This window comes from Cnephaeus nilssonii (genome assembly GCF_951640355.1).
Source record: "Cnephaeus nilssonii genome assembly, chromosome: 17".
NCBI lineage: Eukaryota > Metazoa > Chordata > Mammalia > Chiroptera > Vespertilionidae > Cnephaeus > Cnephaeus nilssonii.
This window is the reverse complement of record NC_137088.1, coordinates 42,589,110-42,612,010: the sequence shown is the minus strand read 5'-3', so window position 1 is coordinate 42,612,010 and position 22,901 is coordinate 42,589,110. Positions and strand designations below refer to the sequence as shown.

The following is a 22,901-nucleotide window of genomic DNA, read 5'->3' as shown; positions in this document are numbered from 1 at the left end:
GTGTCCTGCTATGAATTTTTAATCATAGAAAAAGACCTTCTTGCTACAGAAAGAAATCTGCTTCTGCTTGATAGTACTTTCTAAGTAGATGAAACTGATTTTGTGCAACGTTGAAATTTCCAGGACCCTGGTTCCAATCAATCCTAGGAAGCACCTGGCCTAAAGTCAATATTGTTCCTTTGGAAAGACATGTTAAAATTTGTGTTTTGTCTGAAGAATTATGACTGTGCAGCCCTCATCCTCTGCCTCTCTCTGCAAGCAATGCCATGATGTTACATAGAATATTCCAGCAACTGCTCTCCATCAAGTATCACCCAGCGGGAGGGATTCACGTGATTCTGCGCATGAGACTCATATGACTACACATTTGGTGTTGATGGAGCTGCTTATTAAAAGGCCCCTTCACTTTCTTCTTTTATTTAAGATGGTCCTACATTAGTCAAAATACCCTTCAACCTGCTGTGAGATGCCATGGCATCCGTGAACCTCCTATTTGACTGCACCCCCGTTCACTGGTGCTGTGGCCTCCCTCCCGGCCCCGTCACTTAGCTGCCCTCAGGGTTGAGCATTAGGTACCAGCCACGTGCCTAGCACTGTGCTGTGTGCTGCAGGTGTACACGTCCACCCAGCCTGTTCCTCCTTTCACGTCACATACAATTATCGGGAATGATCTCTGGCTTCCACCTGTCCCTGGAAATCGTCACCAGAAATACAGCATCTGAGTTACCTTGTTTATTTCCCAGTGAACATCATCTGATTCAGGATTGGATTCTAAAGTCAGTGCTTATTGAGGAAGCTGTGTTCAGCCAAATGTATCCCTGGATAAGTTAGGCAGGTGCCGTGTCAGAGCCCTCTGTTCTCTTAGTACGCCCAGCTCAGCTAGCTTTTCCTCCAGCCTCAGAAATGATGGCTATTTCTAAGGGTAAGCCCCAGAGAAGGAGGTGGTGACCATTTGGGAACCAGGTTGTACAAAGGTGTGTACGTTTAAAAACCAGACTCACACCTGGTGAGGTAAGATGCCAATGTTATCATAGACACATGGGGACCAAGAGTCAGTGAGGGAACATGGACCGAATCTCACGCTCCCTCCGGGGTCCCTGCTCTCCCCAGGGTCCCTGCTCCCCAGATACGGCTGAGCACAGTTGTCATTTGCCTTCTGTTTCTTTTTTACCAAGTGTGCATGGTTAGTTCAATTCCCAGAAATTAAACATACAAAGCAGAACAAGCAGGATGCACTTGTTCTGGTTGGTCTCACGCACCTATAGAGGACGCCAGAGCAAGGCTGTCGGCACAGAGGGTAGGAGAACACTTTGTGATGCCCCAGGTTAGCGCCCTATCCCAGTGACTTCATTTCCCTGCTGAAATGCCACCCTTTAGGTAAGACAGTGATCCCCTGCTGCCCACCTGCTGATTGGTGCCCACTTGAGGAACTGATTGAAAACACAGATTCCTGGGCCATAACCTCAGAGATTTTGATTCAGTAGGTGTAGAGGGGGGTTTGCATATTCATAACTTGAGAGCTGTCCCCAGCAAATTCAAAATGGCTAATAGCTTGAGGAACCTCTGGGTTAAGGCACTCAAAAGGCGCCAAAAATATTAATATCCAATCCTAGCACATGGGTTCAACAGATAAATAAATGTCAACATGGAGAGCAAAGAAGTAATTAGAATAGAGAACATACTCGGACATGCGTGGGGAACAGCACTGGGGGAGGGAGGGATGGCGAGAAGCTTCCGGGTGGTCACGAGGGCTCAACAAGGAGCTACAGCAACACAGAATCATAAAGGAGATGCCGCAGGGCTGCCAGGGCTGACGGGGCTGACCTCACCATCCACGAGTGCTGGCCCCTCAAGCAACTCTGGCTCATGGAGAACAGGGAGAAGCACTGCCCCAAGTGGACAAAGCATACGTCACAGCGCATCTTTTCACTGAACATGTCTTTACGGGGCTCTTCTCTCCTCCAAACACATTTCATTTTGAGAAGAGGGAAAGCCATAGTTCCGTTGTGGTGAACCAACAAACACAAGGCTGAGAAACCAGAGGCCATTATGGGATTAAATCTACTTATCTGTGGATGATCCGGAGGTTTCCACACAACAGAGATTCTGCATGGACTGCACTTCGTGGCCGGCTCAGCCTCCACTTACCTTCCGCTCGGGCCAGTTGTATTTGGCAAAGATCGTGTCGTAGGTGTCCACCGCCCCGTCGGTGATGAGCATGATGGCCTGGCTGCAGATGCTGCCTTGTCCCGTGTGGTTGAACTGTGGAAAGAAGTGAGTGCAGAATAAAACAACTCATCAGAGAGCTCTGTGTATCTGTGAGACTTCAGAAGCAAGAGGCCGTGGGCTTAGGGAGCCTCTCGGAAGGGAGCGCACGGGCACCACCAATGCAGAACCTGCTCAAGAAGGCCTTCTCCACACAGGGATCACGCTTTGACAACTTGGAACGACATACAGACCACAGAAGGGATCTCTGAAAACCAGGTATAAGGTGGGAAGTGAGATTCGAACACATCTAACCTCTCTCACCTCCCAGTGTGGACAGCCTTCAGAACATAAGCCCAGAGGAGCTGGCACGGCCTGTCAGGGACACATTATATGAGTGGCAGACTGTGTGCCAGGCAACATCTCTTTCAAAATCTGAGTCTGGTTTGAATGGGTCTAATGGGGACAAGCTGTTCTATGCAATAAAATCAAGTAGGTTTTGGACATATAGAGAATAAAGTCAGGATCATAACAATTCCGATTAGAAGCTTAAGCACCCTTGGTTTAGGGTTCGTCTTAAACATATAGCTGAAAGCTTGTAACATGTTTGTACTAGTTTATGCATGTTAGTATGTGTAGCATGCTGAAATTCCAAGATTGTGCCCATTCGTGTGCAGAGCCCTACATGTCCTCAGCTTTCAGCTTTACATAACATTGAAGAGTCCCAGCCTTGGTGAGAGGTAGGCTGGCGGCGGGGAGGGGCAGACTGGGCTTGCCAGAGCTTCATGTCCTTCCCTGAGTCAGGAGTGAAGACTTCCCTCAATGAATGTCATTCATGCTGCAATTCCAAGCAACACCATGTCCTTTAAAAACCCTACAATGATGTGACAATGCCAGGACATGGGAACCACAAAAAGTCTCTACCTTCAGACGTCAAACTCCATCTACTATAATCTATAAAGTTTTTTCACGTATTCAAAAATTATTTACTAAAAGTCCACACAGTGCTGGCAATATAACATACAAAAATCCCTTCCCTCGTGTAGTTTATATTCTATTTGGGGGAGACCTAGAAAAACAAAGTAAATAAGTAAATTTTGTTATATGTTTGATAAGGTGATGCTAAGAGGTGGGAAAAGAAAACAGAAAAGGAATAGGATATGAGAAAGGGGTACCTTTAGAAAAAGTAGTCAGGGAAGACCTCACTGAGAAGGTGACACTTGAGTAACTTCTGAAGGAAGTGAGTGTCTGGGGTAGGGCATTCCAGAGAGGGCAAAACAAAACAAAACAAAAAAACAGTGCATACAGCCCGGCTGGTGTGGCTCAGTGGTTGAGTGTTGGCCCATGAACCAGGAGGTCACAGTTTGATTCCTGGTGAGGGCACATGCCCAGGTTGCCGGCTTGATCCCCAGTAGGGGGTGTACAGGAGGCAGTCAAACAATGATTCTCTCTCATCATTAATGTTTCTATCTCTCTCCTTCTCCCTTTCTCTTTCTGAAATCAATAAAAACGTATTTTTAAAAAACAGTATATACAATGGCACTCAGTGGGACTGTGCCCAGCATGTTCAAACTGTTGACCATGAAACTGGGAAGGGATAGAAGCTTCTTTTGGATTGGCTGCTGACTCCTGGTGAACCAAAGAGCTAATAAAACATTCAAGTTAAAGTTTAACGCTCAGACTTCATGCACTTAGAATTCTGATGTAGAATTTGAAGTTGTAGTAACTTGAAAGAAGACTATAATTGATGGATGAATGGGTGGATGGAAGAAAGGAATGACTTGCCTTGCGACCACATTGGGACAGAGCAAAGCCAACTGGAAACATGCATGGTGTATCAGGAGATAGTGGAAAGTGCTTAACCCCATCCCAGCACCACAAGCTATGTACCTGGGGTGAGTTCTCACTTCAGAGTGTCCTGTTCTTCATTTATATGATGGGAGTACCATGCTTACATGCTTGCTACAACACAGGTTAAATTTCATTATATGCTGGGCTATAAGTATATATTTAACCTTTACTAAGCCTCTGAGGTAGGTAATATCATTATCCCCATTTTACAAGGCAGGGAAACTGAAGCACAGAGAGATTAGCTAACAAGGTCACACAGCTACTACCTGCCATAGCGAGATTTGAACCCAGGTAGTCCAGCCCCCGAATCCACTCCCAGATTCAGCACACTCTACGGCCTCCCAATAAGATCTTGAGCAGATAGGGGTACATGGTAGGACTCCACAAATGTCCATTTTCTTCTCCTTCCTTTTCCTGTCTCCATCCTGTCCAGGGTTCCAGGGTTACTTGGCGTTACCAGGGCAACTATCCTGAGAGTGAGTGAGTCCTCCTTACATTTTGTGCCCTAGACACTGACCTCATTTAAGTCCTGGCCCTAGCAGCCACTCCTACATCTCAGACTGGACAGGTGTCGTTGAATTAATGAGCAGACATGGCCCATGACACAAATGAGTAGGTAGAAATCCTGACAACTAAAACCATCACACCACAAAGCTTCGCATAACTACTATTCTACCGTCTTTATTGACATAACAATATTTCAGAAAACTCTCGCTGAGAGAGATAAAAATTGCAAATAACATTATTTATCACTTCTTCCAGGAACTTCCTGAAAGACCCATCAACTCTTCAATAGAAAGCATCAAAGGACAATTCATACCTAAGACTCTTTGAACTCCCATCTCAAAATCCTCCCCTTGCTGCATCTACCAATCCTACTAGTACACTATAATATTAGGATTCTTACTGGGTCTTAACCAAGCCTCTTCCTTCTCCTCCACCTAAAGGACACTCCTTCAATCAGACTTCAATCAGTCTCAATAAAGGACTTTGTCTTTCCCATATGAGACACTGCTAAGATCTTATGGTCAGAGTGCACTTGGCTCCTTCCTGCAGGAAGGAAAACAGCCTTGTAGCCTTGTCTTATCAACAGGTTGTTCCGGAGATATTTTGGGGAGCTTGCATCCAACACAGCCTTGAAGCCACTGAATAAACCCAGTAGCAGGCCACTGAATGAAGGTGATCTATGCTTCAAGTCACAGAGGCTGCAGAAAGGGAAAATACAGGATAGCTTGGGGATGTTGCTCGTGAAACTCATTTGAAAACATCCTGGAAAAACTCTCCCAAATAAAAGGCAAGAAAGAGGGGGGAAATGAAGATATCTGAATAACGCAGACTAGAAGAAGGAATGCCCAGAGCTGTTTATTTAAAAACATCATTTTCCTCTCTGGCTGCATCCTTGGTATTCTCTGCAGCAATCTGCAGTTGGAGAATTTGGGAGAACGCAATTAAATTCAAATGCTTTGATGAGTACTATCTCTTCTCTTCATATTTGTCTAGAACTTTCTTTTTGTTGAATAGCAAGAGTGATGAAAGTGTTTTCCATAATAATAACAGTGACAAGGGCCTGATGATGAACTACAATTAGCTCAGTGATTCATCAGTTAGCAGAGAAAATTTCAATGCATCCTGACATTTAAAGCATTTGGTTGTGATTAACAGTCTTTGAAATGTCACCGAATTTTATTTAATTGGCTAAGAAAAAAATTTTTAAAGGTAATCACTGCAAAGATCATATTCATCGCCAAAAAGATAATTGCAGTTGTCACATGACAAGGTAGATGCTAACTACTGTAGCAAACTGGCTCTGTGTTCTTACAGAATCTAACAAAGGCAGCAGAGATCAACAGCCAGGAGGGTCTTACAAGGGTATCTGAATGCTCCTTTCAAAGCTGTTTGTACAGTAACTGCAAGCCTTTAAGTCATCTGAGCAAATACTGAAACTGAAAGGCAGGTAAATGCAAAACAGAATTAACTGCATTTGGTTATAGTTACCTCTGAGCTATTCTAAGTTCCAGGCACAGTCACAATTTCAGGTGTGTATATGTGTGTGTGTGTGTGTGTGTGTGTGTGTGTGTGTGTGAGAGAGAGAGAGAGAGAGAGAGAGAGAGAGGTGTGTTTGTGTGTTTGAGAAATAACTTTTTATTTCATATTTGCTTATAAAGGCAGGCATAATACACAGGAAGAAAAGTACATCACGTAAAGATCATATCGGTGAAGGGGAAAATAGCTAGAGTTTCATTTTCATGAGAGATTAACCACCTCTGTGTTTTTCAAAGTGTTTGTCTATTTAAAAGCCCAATGGCAAGAGATAAAATGGAAATGTCTTTCTCTATGAGATAAATGTGCATTAAAAAAATATGGTGCCAACTGTCAACCAACCTCAAGTAGGGACATTTTGTAACATTTTTTGTACCTTCTGTTTCTTACTTTCCGGATTTACATTTGGCCCATAACTTGCTCTGATTAGCCAGGCCCTAGAGGACTTTTCCAGGTGAGTCAGAGCAGGTAGGTTTGTGGAAGGTTTCCCTGGTTCAAAAATACTTCTCGCCAGGATTCAAGGGGGGAAATCTGCCATGTGTTGGTGAAGTCTCTGGATGGTAGAAGTGTTGGAGGGTAATCTACCCCCCTGGAGTACACAAAGATCCCATGCCTGAAAGTGTGCTCCTTGGACTGTGACTTGTGCAAGATTCTAATCCTATGGGTATGACAATGATATAAAGGGTTCCTGGGGTCACTACGTTTGAATACTGGTATAAACATATTTGAAAAGGTCAGTTCATTGCAGGACTTCCAGGCCTTTAACATGTCCAAGTGCACTGCGTATCTCCTCACCTTGATCACAGCACCTATGTGGGAGTATCTTGGAAGGTCAGCATTCAACTGGGCATGCAATGAGAAACACTGGCTTAGAGGTGTCTGAGAACAAAATTGGTAAGTGGAAGGCAAGGGAAGAGAAAAGGAACCGGAGAAGGAAAAGAAGAGAGGAGATGAAAGTGATACCATTGTAATTAGTTATTAAAAATAGGAAAGGAGCAAAGGGGACGCCAGATATTAGAGGCATGTCATTTGGGCAGCTTCACCAGGAAGCTGCAATTTCACACTCCCCAGGGAACCCCCAGCCCATTCCCTGCAGATTGCTGGGGAAGGAGACTGGACAAAGTGGAGGGTAGGTGCGTGCACAGTGAGTCGGGCCGACGTCAGGAAGGTGCTTGCTGTCAGTCAATCCTGGGAACAGTGATCATTGACCAGAATGGACAGGGCCACTGAAGCCCATGAAAATCTGGAGATACATAATCCTGCAGACAAAAGAGCTCATGCTATTCACTTGCTCTTGGCTCTCTGGTCCCTTTGGCTTTGCTTCGGCCTATGTTCCCTCTATAGACGCATGGCCCATGGCCATGTGGACCCCACAGGCAATGGACTGATGAATGGCAGTGAGAAACACAAACTAAAACTAGCCTGGATTGGACTATGCACTGACATGGAACAGAAACTCTGGATACTGGCTTTGATTTTAGCTCTGCTGAAAGCAAAACGGGCCTTCTTTTATGGCGTGACTGAGGGAAATAGGACCTTGGAAACTCAGGGGTTTGAATTAACAGAAATATATATATATATATATATATATATATATATATATATATATATATATATATATATATATATACAATCTCTCATTCTTGCATACAAGTCTCAGAAAATTCCTTTTCTCAGGATATTGCAAGAAACCTACTCTACTAGCAACCAGTAGAGATGAGGACCTCTCCCCACCAATAACAAAGGAATATTCCTGAGGCCTTGGCTGAGACTAGGACCAAAGCATCAGGAGAGGGAGCTACTCCTAGAAGCCACAGGCAGCCTGGCAGAGTTGAGGCAGCCTAGTGTCCCAAGTCACGGAGATGGCACTGCTCACTGAGCCCAGCACCACTGAGAGGGGACCAGGCACCGCTTCCCCATGCTGACTTCTCAACCTCCGTCTACCAGGCCCAACTTCATAGGCCTGTGACATGCACAGCTGTTCAGGGTCATACACTTGGCTTAACACTGCTGTCACGCTCTTAAAATTCTTATTAACTTTCCAATAAGGAGCCTGCATTTCATTTGGCACTGGACCTCACAAATCATCAGGCCAATGCGGGGTCTATGCCTGCCCCCATTTCACAGGTGAGGAAAGTAAGGGGAAACTGAGCACAGCTTTCTCAAGGCCACAGAATCAGGCTTCTCAGCCCAGCCTGCCTGACTCCAGAGGCCACGAACGTAACCACAGGACAAGCCTCTTCTAACTCTCAGTCCTGCACCACCGCTGCCAAAGAGCAAAAGAACAGAAGTGCACTGCAGGCAGGTCTCCAAACAGGGAGTCCCCGGATCAAACTAGCCTCCCCCTGCTGCAGAGATGAGGCTTTTGAGATGAAAAGGGAGCCAATTTTCCGATCGTGCCACGTCCTTTCAATATTAGCTACTAGAAGAGCCTGCTGAGAGGCAGAGCTCCGCATCTCCAAGCCCAGAGAAGGCATCTATCTAGGATTCAAGCCAGAACTTAAAGGTGCAGCTTGGCCCTTTGCTCAGGCCAGGTATGCTTCCAAGTGATTAATAAGGTGTTAACAGAAGTGCACTGTCCTAAACAACGAGGCTTGCATAAATGTTAATTATCCCTAGCTGACAGCCCCTTGGGGTGACTGAGAGGGGATGGCCTTGGGTTTACATTGAAGAAGCTGGTGTGGCACCTTCCCTTCTTACTTTTCTCTCCTCTTCAGTTGTGGCATTGGCTCACTGCTGAGACCTAAATGGCCTTCTGGGTGCCAACAGCTGTACTGGTAAAAGGGAGTCTAGAATCAGGCCCTATCCTTGGCTTGAGAGGGCAGTGTAGCTGAGTGGAACAAGTCAAGTTTGGGAACTGGGCATGCCTGATCACCACAAAGGGCTTGTGCAGTGTTGGCTGGATGCTGCAACCTGGCCCAGCCGGCCCCACCCAGCTGCCTGGGGGCTCAGTGCAGTGAGGCCCTGAACCTCTGCAGGCCTCCCAGCTCCGGCAACACCTCAACACAGTGGCCACCCCATTTAGTGCCTGTTCACTCTCAGCTTCACCCCATGCCTTTTTCCTGAAAACCACGTTTCCAAGTCTCCCCAGCAGTCTTGACAAAGTTCATGTGCAGGAGAATACTGGAGGACACCAAGGAGAAGCCAGGTTTCTGAGCGATTTCTCCCTTCTCTCTGCTGTAAGGGCGTGGCGTTTTCTGGCAATGGCTGTGTCTCCTCCCAGCACTAGCTTCCCCATGCCAGGCCTTTCCCTCCCTGGTTCTGCTCCCTCTGGATGGCCACAGTGAGGAGGCTCTGATGTAGTCCCACCCTCCTGTTGTCCCTCCTGCACTAGAGTGGAGCGCCTCCTGCTGGCATTCATCTGTGGATTGTATCATTCCCTGCTTGGTCTCAGCTTTTCCATCCCCAGTGCAACCAATTCTCAGCATTAAACTCCTGCTGTTTGAAATACCGTGCTTTCTATTTTTCTGCTTTTTAACATCTCAATTGCTGCCTCCCTGATCCAAGCCATTATTATCTGTCACCCAGATGATTTAATGGCCTTCCTGCTATTGTCTCTGCCCACCTACAGTTGCTTCTAAACACAACAGCCAGCCAAATACTGCTGAAACCCAATGTGCCATTCTCTGCTCAGACCCCAATGACTCCATCCCAACCAGAGCGAGAGCCAAAATCCTTTCCAGGGTCTGCAACGCTCCACATGATCCGGCTCCTGCTACCCCGCGATCTCATTCCCTAGCATGATCTCTCTTCCTCACTTTGTTCTTGTCTCCTCGCTGTATTGTAAAAATACCAAACATCCCTGCCTCAGGGCCTTTGCATTTGCTGTTCCTCTTGCTAGAAGCTTCTTGCCGGAAGTATGCACATGGCTACTCCCTCACTTCCTTCAGGTCTCTCCTGCAACATCACCGCATCAGAGAGACCTTCCCTGGCCTCACTGTATAAAGCAGCAAATGCCATCATGCTGACACAATGGTGCTATCCTTCTTCATAGGAAATGTACCTCATCTGTCTTTGCTCACTAGAACTGGGATCAGCAAGCATCTTCTGTAAAGGCCAATATAGTAAGTATTTTAGGTTTTATAGGCCATGCAGTCCCTAGTGCAACTAACCAGCTCTACCGATGTAGTGCGTGAGTAGGCACAGACACTACACAAGCAGGTGGGCATAGCTGCATTTCAATCACACATGCAGCCTGGATATGGCTCATGGGCCAAAATGTGCTGACCTTCGCACTAACATGCAAGGTAATTTAAGGCAAACAGTTGCCAATTCTGTTCCCTACTGTCTTGTCTGACATTATAAAGCATACAATACATGTTATCTAAATAAGTGATCCAGGAACTGCATTGACGAAGACATTCATCATTTTCCCCATCACCCTCCCAGAGCAATGGGGACACAAAAGTCGCATGTGGTTCTAGCTTCACACAGGTGGATTCAAGGAAAAGAATCACCTGCCCAATACCAACGCATTGCCTGGGATGCTAGCAGGTGCTACTTGAAGAAAAATACTCTTTGTTCAAAGTGTGAGACACAGCTGATTACACAGAATCCTTCCCTGCAGTACTTATTGGAGCCTTGACTATGGTGCTGTTTATTGGGGATTTCCAAGGGGCTGGAAGAGAAGGGAGGAGAGGGATAGCACACTCTAAACCTCGAAACATAGTCACATTCACGGGTCTACTCTATGAAGACATGGAGTTTCTCAGGTGAAAAGAAGTCTTCATTATAAGGTGTCCGGATATTTTTGCGTCCAAAAGCATGGCTGGTGGGTCCGACCAGACTGCACCACCACTCTGCCCAGCAGGGGGCTGGTTTGGCCTCCCCACTGGACCTGGTTCCCCAGACCTCACACATGGCTGGCCACCTCACCCTCCCACCCTGTGCCGTGGACACTGCTCAGTGACAGCCAGGCCTAATCATAATGCTGGTCCACAACTAAAATGAATCCCATTTAGTCTGTTGGACGAGAGAAAGGCAAATCTGAGAGGAGCTTACATCGCTGAGAATGTTGAAGGCCTCGTTCAGAGCGATATCCAGCATCCCGATGCCTTTGGCAAAAAGTTTGTCCAGGTGCTCCCTGAAGTGCTGAAACAAAAAGTAGAAAACCCATTAGTGTCTGCCCTGTTATGAGAAATGCCCCACATGTTGCTGCTCCCAACAAATGGGCAAGAGGGGCCCAGCACATGCCCAGGGACATGTCGAGTGTGTGTGATGTCCACTGAACCACAGCCTCTGTCCACAGAGACTAGGTGCCTGGCATTATTTTTTAGCTGACCCATTCTGAAACCATTTATTTTCTATTGAAGGGAATTCTTCTCTTCCCAAAGGCATCCACTCCCTGTCTGTTGGGAAAACGGATCAGAGAAGTCACCAGGAGGCAGGAAGGGTGGGCTCGTGGAAAACGTTTGCTGGCGATTTCCTGGTCTAGGATTATTTTTTTCTTTTTCTCTTACCATGCCCTGGTACCCAACAATGCCCCAAGCATGCCATCAGTATTGAGATGGTGACACCCACTCATGGTTCATCTGCCATGGGACCCTGAAACTGATCACAGAATTTGAACAGGTCATAGAGACAGGCCCTGGGTCATGGCTAATGGTTCTAAGACACTGTTCTACCTGTGCCCCCTCAGGAAACACCAGGCCACTGTCACGGGGATGGACTGCAGGCTCGCTGGCCAACGGGACTAGGGCTTCAGTGGGATCCTCAAGGCCATTCAGCTTTAATGACACCCAGGCCGAACACGAATCAAGGCTGGATTCAAAGTGGATCGTTCACCCTGGGGTTATTCATGCACCCCCAAGACCTTCCCCGGCCCACCTGGCCCGCACAGCAACCACGCCCTCATGTTCAGAGCAGCTCTGGTTATCAAAGCCTGCTCCATGTTAGATTCTTAAATACCAGGTCACTGAGTCCTCAGAACAATCCTGTGAGGTTCCTCACCCCACCTGTCAAATGGGGAGACTGAGGCTCAGCACCATGCCCAAATCCACTCACCTCCTAGGTGTCAGGCCCAGGTTCCTCCCCACATCAGCTCCACCCACTTTAATGCCCTCCTTCTTTCCCATATACACCTACTGCTTTTTTTTTTTTTTTTTTTTTTTTAGTATTTTGTATGTCAGGTACTGGCCATGAGCTTGGCATACACCTGGCTAGTCTGGCTCCAGAATGCTCTTTCTTCATCCCCGTGTCTGAGCTGTGGCCAAGTCTATAGGAGATTGTCAAATGCTTGTGTGATGGGGGAGAGAAATGCTAAAGGCCCGGGAACCAGAAAAACCACACTGCCAGGAACCAAGCTCTGGGCTTCTCTGTCCTTCCTGCCTGGTGCTCACGGCCCAGCAGGACACTGAGCACCTGGCACGCCCTACATGAGCACCTCGTGAACAAATCCGGGCAGTACGTGGGTCTAAGGAAGCCCAGGCATCCTGGCCACAGAAGAGTCAGGGCGATCAGAACAGATCGGTCCACCTTCACCAAGCACAACCACCTGGAACCTACTTGTAGGGGTTGGCCACCGAGAGGACTCGGGATTGGCGAGTGTCACACACGCACACCCAGCATGCCGCTTGCAGAGGCTGCTCTTTAACCAGCCCCATGCTCCCGCAGCAGTGACCAGAGCCTGCTTTGACAAGTTCATTCTGTTCACTGATGTCATTTCTGTCAACTTCATTTCATTGTGCTCAGTCACACAGTTTACACAGTATTGTGTTTTTTTAATAAGACAGCAGCCCTTCTTAGTTTTCCTTTTAATCCATGTGTATCTGCGTGTCCTGTGGAGAAAGCGCTCCAGGCAATGGTTGCTTTCATTACTGGATACTTAGGGGTAAAATGCAACAACATGTCATGGGATTTGCTTTTGTAACGAGGTCAGTTGTGATTTTGTTTTTTCCTGGTACAAATCTGGTCCATATATTAGACGGAAAAACATTTCCTCAGGTTAAGGGTTTCCAAATGGTATCACAGATGAAGAACTTGCTTTTTGTTTCTTTCTCTCCCACGTCCCTCTCATCCAAGCTGCCTTTGCTCCTCCTCCATACCCTGAACCCAATCAGCTTCATTCCCCTGGTCCTCCAAGCTGCATTAAACCCTCGGTCCAACTCTCCTTTTACACGAAAACCCATATTGCCTTTCAGAAAAACATCTCCCCTGATTGGCTTCCACCAGGAGCTGCTCTGTCCACCAAGGTAGCCATGAGCTACATGGAGCTATTTACATTAAATTCAATTAAAATTACCTAACATTAAAAACTCAGCTCCTCATTCTCCCTAGCCGTATTTCAAGGGCTTGATAGCCCCATGTGGCTAGTAGCTGCTGCATGGGACAGCGAGGAAGAACGAGCATGCCCACCATTGCATAGTTAGTTCTATCAGACATTGCTGGCCTGGACACAGCACCTCCTCCTCACCAAGCCATTGACCTACTGTCAGTCAGAGGAAACCCTAAGGCTTGTAGCCAGTGGATACGTGTGATTTCCGCTTGTCCAGCATCCATTCCCCTTCTTCTGATTTTCCTTCTCCCCCACCGCTCATAATTTATATGGCGTAGGTATGGCTAACACCTTTCTCCCTCCTTCCCAGATCAAGGGGTGGGCCCATGTATCAGGCCCGTCCAATCTGTGAATTCCACCTCATCGGCCGAGGTCAGGCATGGGCACAGGATCCAATCCCTGGGCTTCCGCTGACATGTGGGGAAGAAGGTGCTCCACTGAGATGACAGGTCAGGGAGGGAGGCTGGTGCTGCCTGCCGCCATCTAGCCACTGCCCAGGAAGAGCTCACCTGAGGAAGGTAACAGCCACTCAGAGCAGAGCCCACGATGGAGGGGGCAAGATGGCATCAGGAGAACATGGCTGAGCCCCTAGACCCAGCTATGCTTAGCATTTTCAGGTATGTGAGCCAACAGATTTGCTTTTTGCCCGACCAGATCTAGCAGGATTTGGGCCACTTAATGGACAGGAGCTTGATAACCACATCCGTCACATAAACTTGGCTGAGACAGTACCTCCCTGAAGCTCCCCCTGCATTACAATGACCCTCCTCATCTCATCTATGCCACTCCCTCTGCCCCCTCTTAACCACTATCATTGCATCTTATGGTTTTCACACAGGGAGCAAGGCACTGCGTACCCAGCATGCTCTGGGTGCACTTTCACTATCATGGCCTGGAGATATTGCTGGAGAATCCTAATCACATGCCTCTAAGGGTCGTGTCTGAAAGGGAACGAAGAAGCCTGTTGACGGCCCTGCAGCCTCCTCATCAGTACGGATTCCCTTTTCTCTGCTCCCAGTTGTGGCTGCTCTAGATTCAAAAATTGTTATATTTAATGCGATCATATTATAATCACTGCATGGAAGCAGTCGGTACATAGACCCTGTGGAACCCCGGGAAACAAAACAAATGCTGAACTAGGATTCAGGAGACTTCCTAGTTCTGGTTACACCATTTACCAGCTATGAGGCCCCGAGGCAAGTAGCTTTGGCTCTCAGGCCTTAGTATTGCCCCCTGTGGAATGGGGATGGGACAGGTCCTGCAGGGGAGTGGGAGTGGGAGCAGCAGTGCCTCAGAGCAGCAGGTGGGAGCCGTGGCCTGAATTCCAGCTCCTGACGGGCCACTTGCCCTCTCTATCAGCCTGTGCAAGATACTTCCTTCCTGGGAGCCTTCATTCTCCCCCAATGCTAGGGGGCTGGACTAACCTCTCACGGATATCACAGGAAAAGAGAAGTCATCTGAAAGACCGTGATGGCAGGCAAACGGGAGACTTTGAATTTCATACTCACTATAAGCAATACTAAAAAACATCCTACAAAACTTCCTCTCTGCCATCTTCCTGGTTTGCAACTTTACAATCTAATACACCTTGAAAAATGACTCATCTTGCCCTTCCAGGTCCAGGTTTTATTAGACGGGGAGAGGCACGTGGTTGATGTCAGGGACACCGAGACCTGCGTGTCTCCCAGAGCCGGCTCCAGAGAACAGAGGACTCGGGACGGCCCGAGCCAGGCAGACGCTCCTCAGCAACTGTGTGCCAGAAGGTGGCCAGTTTTCATTATTTTTCTAAATTAAAATAAACAATTTATTGGAAGTGGTGACAGTTCCATTTTATTATTAAACTTCAATAAAGGAGGAGGAGGGTGGCTCTTTATCTTTGCTTCAGGCACGCATGCAGCATATGCTGCTGCCCGGGACCAGGCCTGGCTTCCAAAGCAATTAAGGCGGCTTACTGCCTGGGGAGGTGAAGCAACGCGAGCGCCACGGCTCTGTGTGCCCGAGTGCCAACCGCACAGCCAGGCCGCTTATCTCTGTGAAACACGCACAACATCCAGGCCGCCAGGGGTCCTGCTGGAATAACCCTCTCCCTTACCAGCATTTGATTTCCTTGAATCAACAGTGATAACACGCTCGGTGATAACAGCAACCATGTTTTTTCCTGTCTCTATAATTACAGGGAATGTTTGAATCCTGCCAATTAAGAGCAGGGAATTAACATGAAAGTGGACAGAACCGTCCCCCATCCAAGACCCCTTGAGTAGCGGCGGTCCTTCCTGGGGAGACGTGGGGGGAGGCTGACAGCCCCTGTCAGTGATGCCCATCGGGTGACTCCCGTCCAGCACACCTGGGTTTCGTACCCGTCAGGTGTGGATGAGGGCACTGTGGCACCTCAGCCTTGGAAAGGCTCTGGGACATTGCCACCCAAGTCCTCCAGTGCAGCAAGGTTGGCCCACTGACAGCTGCATGCCAGGCACTGCTTTTACTGCATTGCCTCACAGATCCTAACTCCCCAAAAGTACGATTATGTTCCCATTTTGCATACATAAGCAAATGGGGACTCGGAATAGTGAAATTTTTGCCCATGACGGCAGAACAAGCATGAGGAAGGTGGGTTTCCAAGTACTGAGCCCCATATCTGAACCCCTAAGCAGCAATGCCCCCCAGCACCCGGGGCACAGCCTTCAAAGTTCCTATAAAGCCCAGCATGCAGGGCACAGAGCCTGTCTGGTCCTGTGCAAAGCCACCATCCCATGCTCAGAAGGTCCCGTGCTTGGCTTAACGTTTTGCTGTCACCGTCATGAAATCCCTAATCATTTTATTTTTGAGTCTGTGATGTGTACATGAAGCCCAGTGGAACAAGAGCACGTGTGAGCACAGGAGCTCTGTCCGGGAGTCCGCCGTCCCTCCTGGGGTTCATCAGCACGCGGGTGCATCAGAAGCGCTCGACTGTATGAAGTGACTTTGCACCAAACTAAAATGAGGAAGCTAAGAATCAGCGCGCCCTGTTGAGCCTCTCGCTTACATCAGTTAATTCAGTGTCCCGATGGTCACGTCCATCTCACTCTGATGTCAAATTCCTCACTGAAATGTCTAAGTAAGCCTGTGATCTGTCCCATTGCCACTGAGCACCAAACCCAAACAGCAGAAATCCATTTGCCAGAGGCTCGGAGGGGGTGTGCCCCTGTCTTCTGGCCTGAGTAGGATACTAGACCACAGATGATTTAATATAAATATGGACTCGGGGTTCTCATATCATTCTTCCTGGCAATACCTTCCCAGCCCCAACCCTGGGATGACTCCCCAGGCGCCAGTCTAGTCTGAGCAGTCCCCTGGCTGGATTTTACTGCCTATTTTGTACACACGCAACGGCGACCGAGGGCGATGCCCAGTTAATAGAGTTTCCAGGACAGGCACCCATCTAGCGATGTTGCTACCTCAAAGCCTGGGCTCCGGTGAATCTGATTCTCATTTGATTCCAGTGGGAAAAGCAGACAGTGACACGGTGTTTCTCAAACATGAAAACAGAATGGCCCAAGAAAGCTGGTGCTCAAGAGGCAGCCCAGATGTTTGCAATTTAGGGGAGAAAGTGCAGACACGGGTGGGGCCTCGTCTGCGCCGGTCCCCGTCTCTCCTTCATGTCGTCTAGAACAAATTGAAGTGTCTGAGGGTAGCAGCTGTTTAATGCAAATGCCAAATTAGGGAGGAGATCGATCTCCTGGATGTGAACAATGAGTGTTATTTCATACCAGGTAGTCAGATTAGCTACAAGCTCATTTCCACGGCAAGAACACTAATTGGGCCATGTGTGATGGTGACTGAGCCCGGGATTGGCGCTTCTCTCCAATCGGGAAATATCAACAGCGGAACAGATGCCTCCACCAAAGCGGTCCGTTCGTTCCTCGCTTCTCAGGGGGCAAGGCTGGGTCCCAGGGACTCGCTGCCACTTCGCATTAGCTCAGTGTCCTCCCTGTCCGGTGTCTGAGGGAGCGGCTCGATGAATCTCTGAGAGACCGATGCTACGGAAGCATCTGCTTTGTGTCCAGGCTGGGCGCGAGGGCGTGTGTGCAAACAGCAGGCCTCACCCTTCATGTCTTTCTGACAATTCCCAACGTCCAAGTTCATCTTTTATAAACTTTATGAAAACTTTCATTGGATTCAAATGTGTCTCTTGGAAGAAGAATGCTTTTCTCGGCTGCAGTGTGCGAGAGCAGACAGAAGTCACAGTGCCAGTCCTTTACCAACGAGGCTCCGAGCTCCGTGGAAGCCTGGACTCCAAGCGATGTGACCTTAGAGTGAGTGTCCAGGGAGAGTGCTGTGCAGGCTCATCTTCATCAAAGCATCCCCTCACAGTCAGGGTGATGGCCTTCACACCAAACACAGAGCTACAGCCCAGCGAGGGAGGTGTGGGGTGCTGAGGACACACATTCGGAGTCTGTCCAGGGGGTTGATGGATGTGCTCTGATCCACCCTATAGTGCCCCATTCAGGGGAGGCCACGTTTATTTCCATGACGGCTTGGCAAAGGTGTGTCCCAGAACAGCAAAAGTATAACTTCTTCTGTATGATCACTTGTAAGATTCATATAGATTTATAAATCTTGTATTTACTTAAAATGTATTTATTTTAGTGATCTCTGTATTTTGCCAAATTATATGAGTATTAGCCTTAATTGCCTAAATTTCTTCCAATCTCATTCAAATCTGTGAATAAGCAAATACCCTATAGAATGCTGTGACATTTTTAGACATATATCAACATTTATTTAACCAGGCCCCCACTGATGAAAAGTTAGGTTTTCAGAGTCTTATTTTTTCAAGCATTCCTACAATAAACATCTTTGTAGACACATCGGAGGGTTGTAGTGCATATGTATACTAATATCAATATAACAGCTTCATAGAAGGGAAGCTATTGGGTCAATATTTCTGTAGTTATACCACATAGAGTTACTCTGACAATTTAATGACATTCAGACATAGTCCAGCATATAGTAAGAAATCAGTAAAGTGTAGGTCTTAGCAACAGGGCAGCAATAGCACTGTTTTTTGGTTTTTTTTTTTAGCCTATTAAAGTATCCAAATCAAATTTTTAAAAGCAAAAGCAGCCCCCCAGGCCCCCCTCCCCACACTCACACCTCTATATATAACAAAAGGAAAGTCATGTGAAAGACTGGAAAGGCAGGCAGGGACCAGGGATTCCAAGGTGCTCACAGGCTGGGTCCTCTGTGTTGAGCACCTGGTTCTGTGTGTCCTGCATTCCATCAGTAGGCTCCTGACCACACAGCTGCCCATGTCACAGGTCTTATATGTTCCTGGACTAGTCTGCCTGCTGGTCAGAGCTGGAGACAAAATACAGGATACCCAATTGAATTTGAATTTCAGATAAACAACACATAGTCTACTAAAATTGTATTTATTGTTTATCTGAAATTCAAAGTTAATTGGGCACGCTATCTGTTTGTTTATTTTATTTTATTTTTAAATATATTTTATTGATTTTTTACAGAGAGGAAGGGAGAGGGATAGAGAGCTAGAAACATCAATGAGAGAGAAACACCAATCAGCTGCCTCCTGCACACCCCCCACTGGGGATATGCCCGCAACCAAGGTACATGCCCTTGACCGGAATCGAACCTGGGACCCTTCAGTCCGCAGGCCGATGCTCTATCCACTGAGCCAAACCAGTTAGGGCTGTTTGTTTATTTTTTGTTTTTCTAAATCTGTCAACTCTATACCACACCAATTTCGGCAAAATTTTTATCAAAAAAGTTCTGAGAGACTTTGATTAGCAGAGCTTGGATTTTATGTCTGGGTCTAAATCAACCAGGTGGCCAGAGAGGAGGTCCTTGGCTGACTCAGGCCTGGACTATATGCACATTTCTGAACTTGAGGTTGATGGCAAGAACCGGGCTAAGTGTTACATGACCTTCACCAAGTGAATTTCTATGGACAGAGGAGGGAGGGGAAGCTGGACAGACAAGAACTATGGCTCAGTCAACTTATACAGAGCTTGTGAGAGAGGTGCTGCCTTCCACGGGCTTAGTCCACATTCTCTGAGAGCTGTGCTGTCGGCCTGGGCAGCAAAGACATCACACAGACATCACACACACACACACACACACACACACACACACACACACACACACTGAGCACGTGCTTTACTCTGCAGCATGTTGAGGGGGGAACATGCATGGTAAAGAGACAAATAAATGGTGCCTTTTTCGAGGAACATCATAATATGCATCTAAAATGTTAAAGGAAAGTGTTTTCAAAAAATTGGTGGTCCTGGGATGGTTTGAGTCTTAGCAAAAAGAGAGAGACGGGGCAAAAGAGAAGATAACACTGCTGACAACTAATACTTATTGGGTGCTTTCTACATCCCACTTTGCTTGAGACTCCTGACTGGTGTCTCCTTCAAGCCTTACAACTACCTGGAGGCACGACGCCCTCACTGCCCTCATGTTCTAAAGGAGGAAACAGGTTCAGAGGGTTTGCCTCACTGTCCGGTGCTCACCGCTAATGAAAGGTAGAGTGGGGGCTTAAATCTAAGCATTGGGTCTCTAAAATATTTATTTTGTGGTTTCCCCCAAAAAAACACATTTTGTTATAGAAAATTTCTATGATCAATTCATGGCAAATCTTGTTTTATTGATGTCCCACCATTACCTATTTCCATCTCCCTTGTGGTAGCCATCTCCAAGCTGGCCTCCCTGACCCTCACCACCTGCCATCCACGCCCACACTGCACCAGGGCTGGCTCTGTGACCAAGAGAACACAGCTGAAGTGATGGCATGCCACGTGCAAGATTAGGTGGTAAATGACTCTGGTTTTCCATCGTGGCTGCTCTGCTGATCTCTGCTGGATAATTCGCTCTATGGGAAGCCAACTGCTTTGTTAGGAGGTGCCCATGTGGAGAAGCCTAAGCTTCCAACCAACTGCTATCAGGGAACTGAGATTTCTTGCCAGCAGCCACATGAATGAGCCCAGAAGCAGCTCTTCCATCCCAGGCCAGCCTGCAGATGACTGCAGCCCTTGGCCAATGTCCTCAGTGAAGCCTGTGTGTGACCCTGAGCCAGAACCACCCAGCTAAGGCACTCCCCACCTTTCTCTCCCTCGGAAACCGTGCGAGATGATAGATGTTGTGTAACATGCTATTAAACTGGGAGGTTGGGAGTGGGGGGGAGGGGTAATTTGTCACACACAATAGGTAATTAATACACCTCAATCCAGATTATCTTGAAGCACATCCCAGGCACCATCTTATTTAATTTGTGACTATGACAATATAATATATCTCTGAAAGAGAAAGACTTTTAACAAACAAATGCACAGTACACACTTCACCTGTGTCAATCACAGTCACATCGTCTGAATCAGGATTCAAATAAGGTCCATGCACTGTGATTGGTTGAGGGTTCACTTAAGTATCTCATTCTAGACTTCCTTCACCATTATTTTACTTACTAGAGGACCGGTGCACGAAATTCGTGCATGGGGGTGTGTGTCCCTCAGCCCAGCCTGCACCCTCTCCAATCTGGGACCCCTCGAGGGATGTCCGACTGCCCGTTTAGGCCCGATCCTACTGGGATCGGGCCTAAACGGGCAGTTGGACATCCCTCTCACAATCCAGGACTGCTGGCTCCCAACTGCTTGCCTGCCTGCCTTCCTGATTGCCCCAACCTCTTCTGCCTGCCAGCCTGATCACCCCCTAACCACTCCCCTGCCAGCCTGATTTATGCCCCTGCCAGCCTGATTGCCCCTAACTGCCCTCCCCTAAAGGCCTGGTCCCTCCCAACTGCCCTCCCCTGCTGGCTAGCTTGTGGTGGCCATCTTGTGTCCACATGGGGGCAGCCATCTTATGTGTTGGAGTGATGGTCAATTTGCATATTACTCTTTTATTAGATAGGATAATTTTTTGTTGAAGTAACGAAGTTGTTTCTCATGAAGAATGCCCCAGAATCTGAGTTTGGCTCATCGCATTCTTTGGATGACATTTAACATGTCCCTCTGACCCCTATATTTTAGTAAATTGATCCGATTCAGTTTTGACTACTTATGCATGCCTGCCCGCATGTAGGCAGAAAGGCAAGCAGGTATCAATTTGACATGCACTTCACTGAGGATGCTCTTACTCCCTTCAGACTAGTGTCTGGTAGTCTCCTTATGATTCTGGCAGCCACTGGTCCTCAATGCCTAGGTTCATTAACTCATTGGGAATGATGTATTATTCTATCATCCCTATTTATTAGATAAAAAATGCCCAGAAATTTCTAGAAATAGGAGCTTCTCCTCTTACAGTATTTAGTGATCTGAGGAACCATTTGCAGAGGCAAGTTGGATAAATGTTTGCTGCTCTTGGTTTGTTTACTGGTTTTAAATATAAAACTTGGTCCAAAAGAGGAAGGGGCTTCCTCTCTTTTTTTTCGCATCATCATGAACTTCTCATTTTCCCTGCTTCATTGTTTAGTGTCAGCATGAACTGTAGCACATATTTTGTGTTTCAATTTGTTGGTCATTTGTGGCCGGTGGGAGCCTGTTCTCAGGTTGGCATCCACGTCCTTTTACAGTCAGTGGCCAGCAGCTTCCTGTGGTCACAACAGGCATGATGTTCCCAGCTCATCTTGTTCCTTTTCCACCCCTGACCTAGAATTGTCCATTTTCCTAAGAGCCCAATACAAGCCCCTTCTTGACCACTCATGCTCTGCAGCCTCTGTGTTTCCCTTGGGTACACACCTGGGAAACAAGCGGGAAGGACAGAAGAAAGAGCAAAGAGGGGCCAATGGAGGGGCAGAGGAGTAAAGAACAGTCTGAGAAACTCATGAAGGGCATACAATGTGGTGGGAATTCTATTCTGATTACATGATGGGCTAAAGGACAAGGAAATAAGGTGAGGAAGTACTTTCCAGACACAGCTCAGGAATTTACTCCAAGGATGGGAAGGGAAAGAAAGGTTGGAGTTATAAGAATTTGATGAAAGAGGCCAGAGGGGTGTGTTCTACTAAGGCAGAATCTGCGCTAGGCCAGGGCCATAATAAGAATTCAAATTCCCTGGCTCAGGAGAGGAAGGGGCCTCCAAGGGCATCCATGCGCTCCAATCCCATCTGTACCGAATGAACCAAAGTCTGACTGTATTTACCCCACAGCTTCACTACCAAGGTCTCTCCTTCCCTTTCTGATGGTGCACCTTTATCCCACTATCCTAAGCCTGCTGGTTTGTATTCATTCATTAAGAATCAATCTGATGTCACACACTGTACTTAATCAATGGAGCAAAAGCAGATCTAGTCTCTGACCACAGAGTTCCCATACCAGCCGGGGGAGACAGACCACAATTGACCAGCACACCGATACACAAGACTAACAAGTGCCAGGAAGGGTTGTGGTACCTTGGTGGTACACAATAGGAGCACTAAGGGAGGGCCCAGGAATTACAAAGTCAAAAGGGCTAGGGCATGAGAATTGTGGAGAAACAGCATGTGCCAAGGCCCTGTGGCAGGAGGAAACAGCACATATAAATGAGTTTAATAGGGTCC

General features: G+C 47.4%; 1 protein-coding gene across 1 annotated transcript in view; it reads right to left on the bottom strand.

Moving 5' to 3' along the window:
- Positions 1-22,901, bottom strand: part of CACNA2D3 (calcium voltage-gated channel auxiliary subunit alpha2delta 3) — a gene marked incomplete at both ends in the record, with an annotated part of 817,125 nt that overhangs the window by 388,188 nt on the left and 406,036 nt on the right. The window contains 2 exons of the mRNA XM_079795466.1: positions 2,149-2,262; positions 11,098-11,187. Of these exons, the coding sequence (XP_079651592.1) occupies positions 2,149-2,262; positions 11,098-11,187 (204 nt within the window). The remainder of the gene's footprint in view (positions 1-2,148; positions 2,263-11,097; positions 11,188-22,901) is intronic.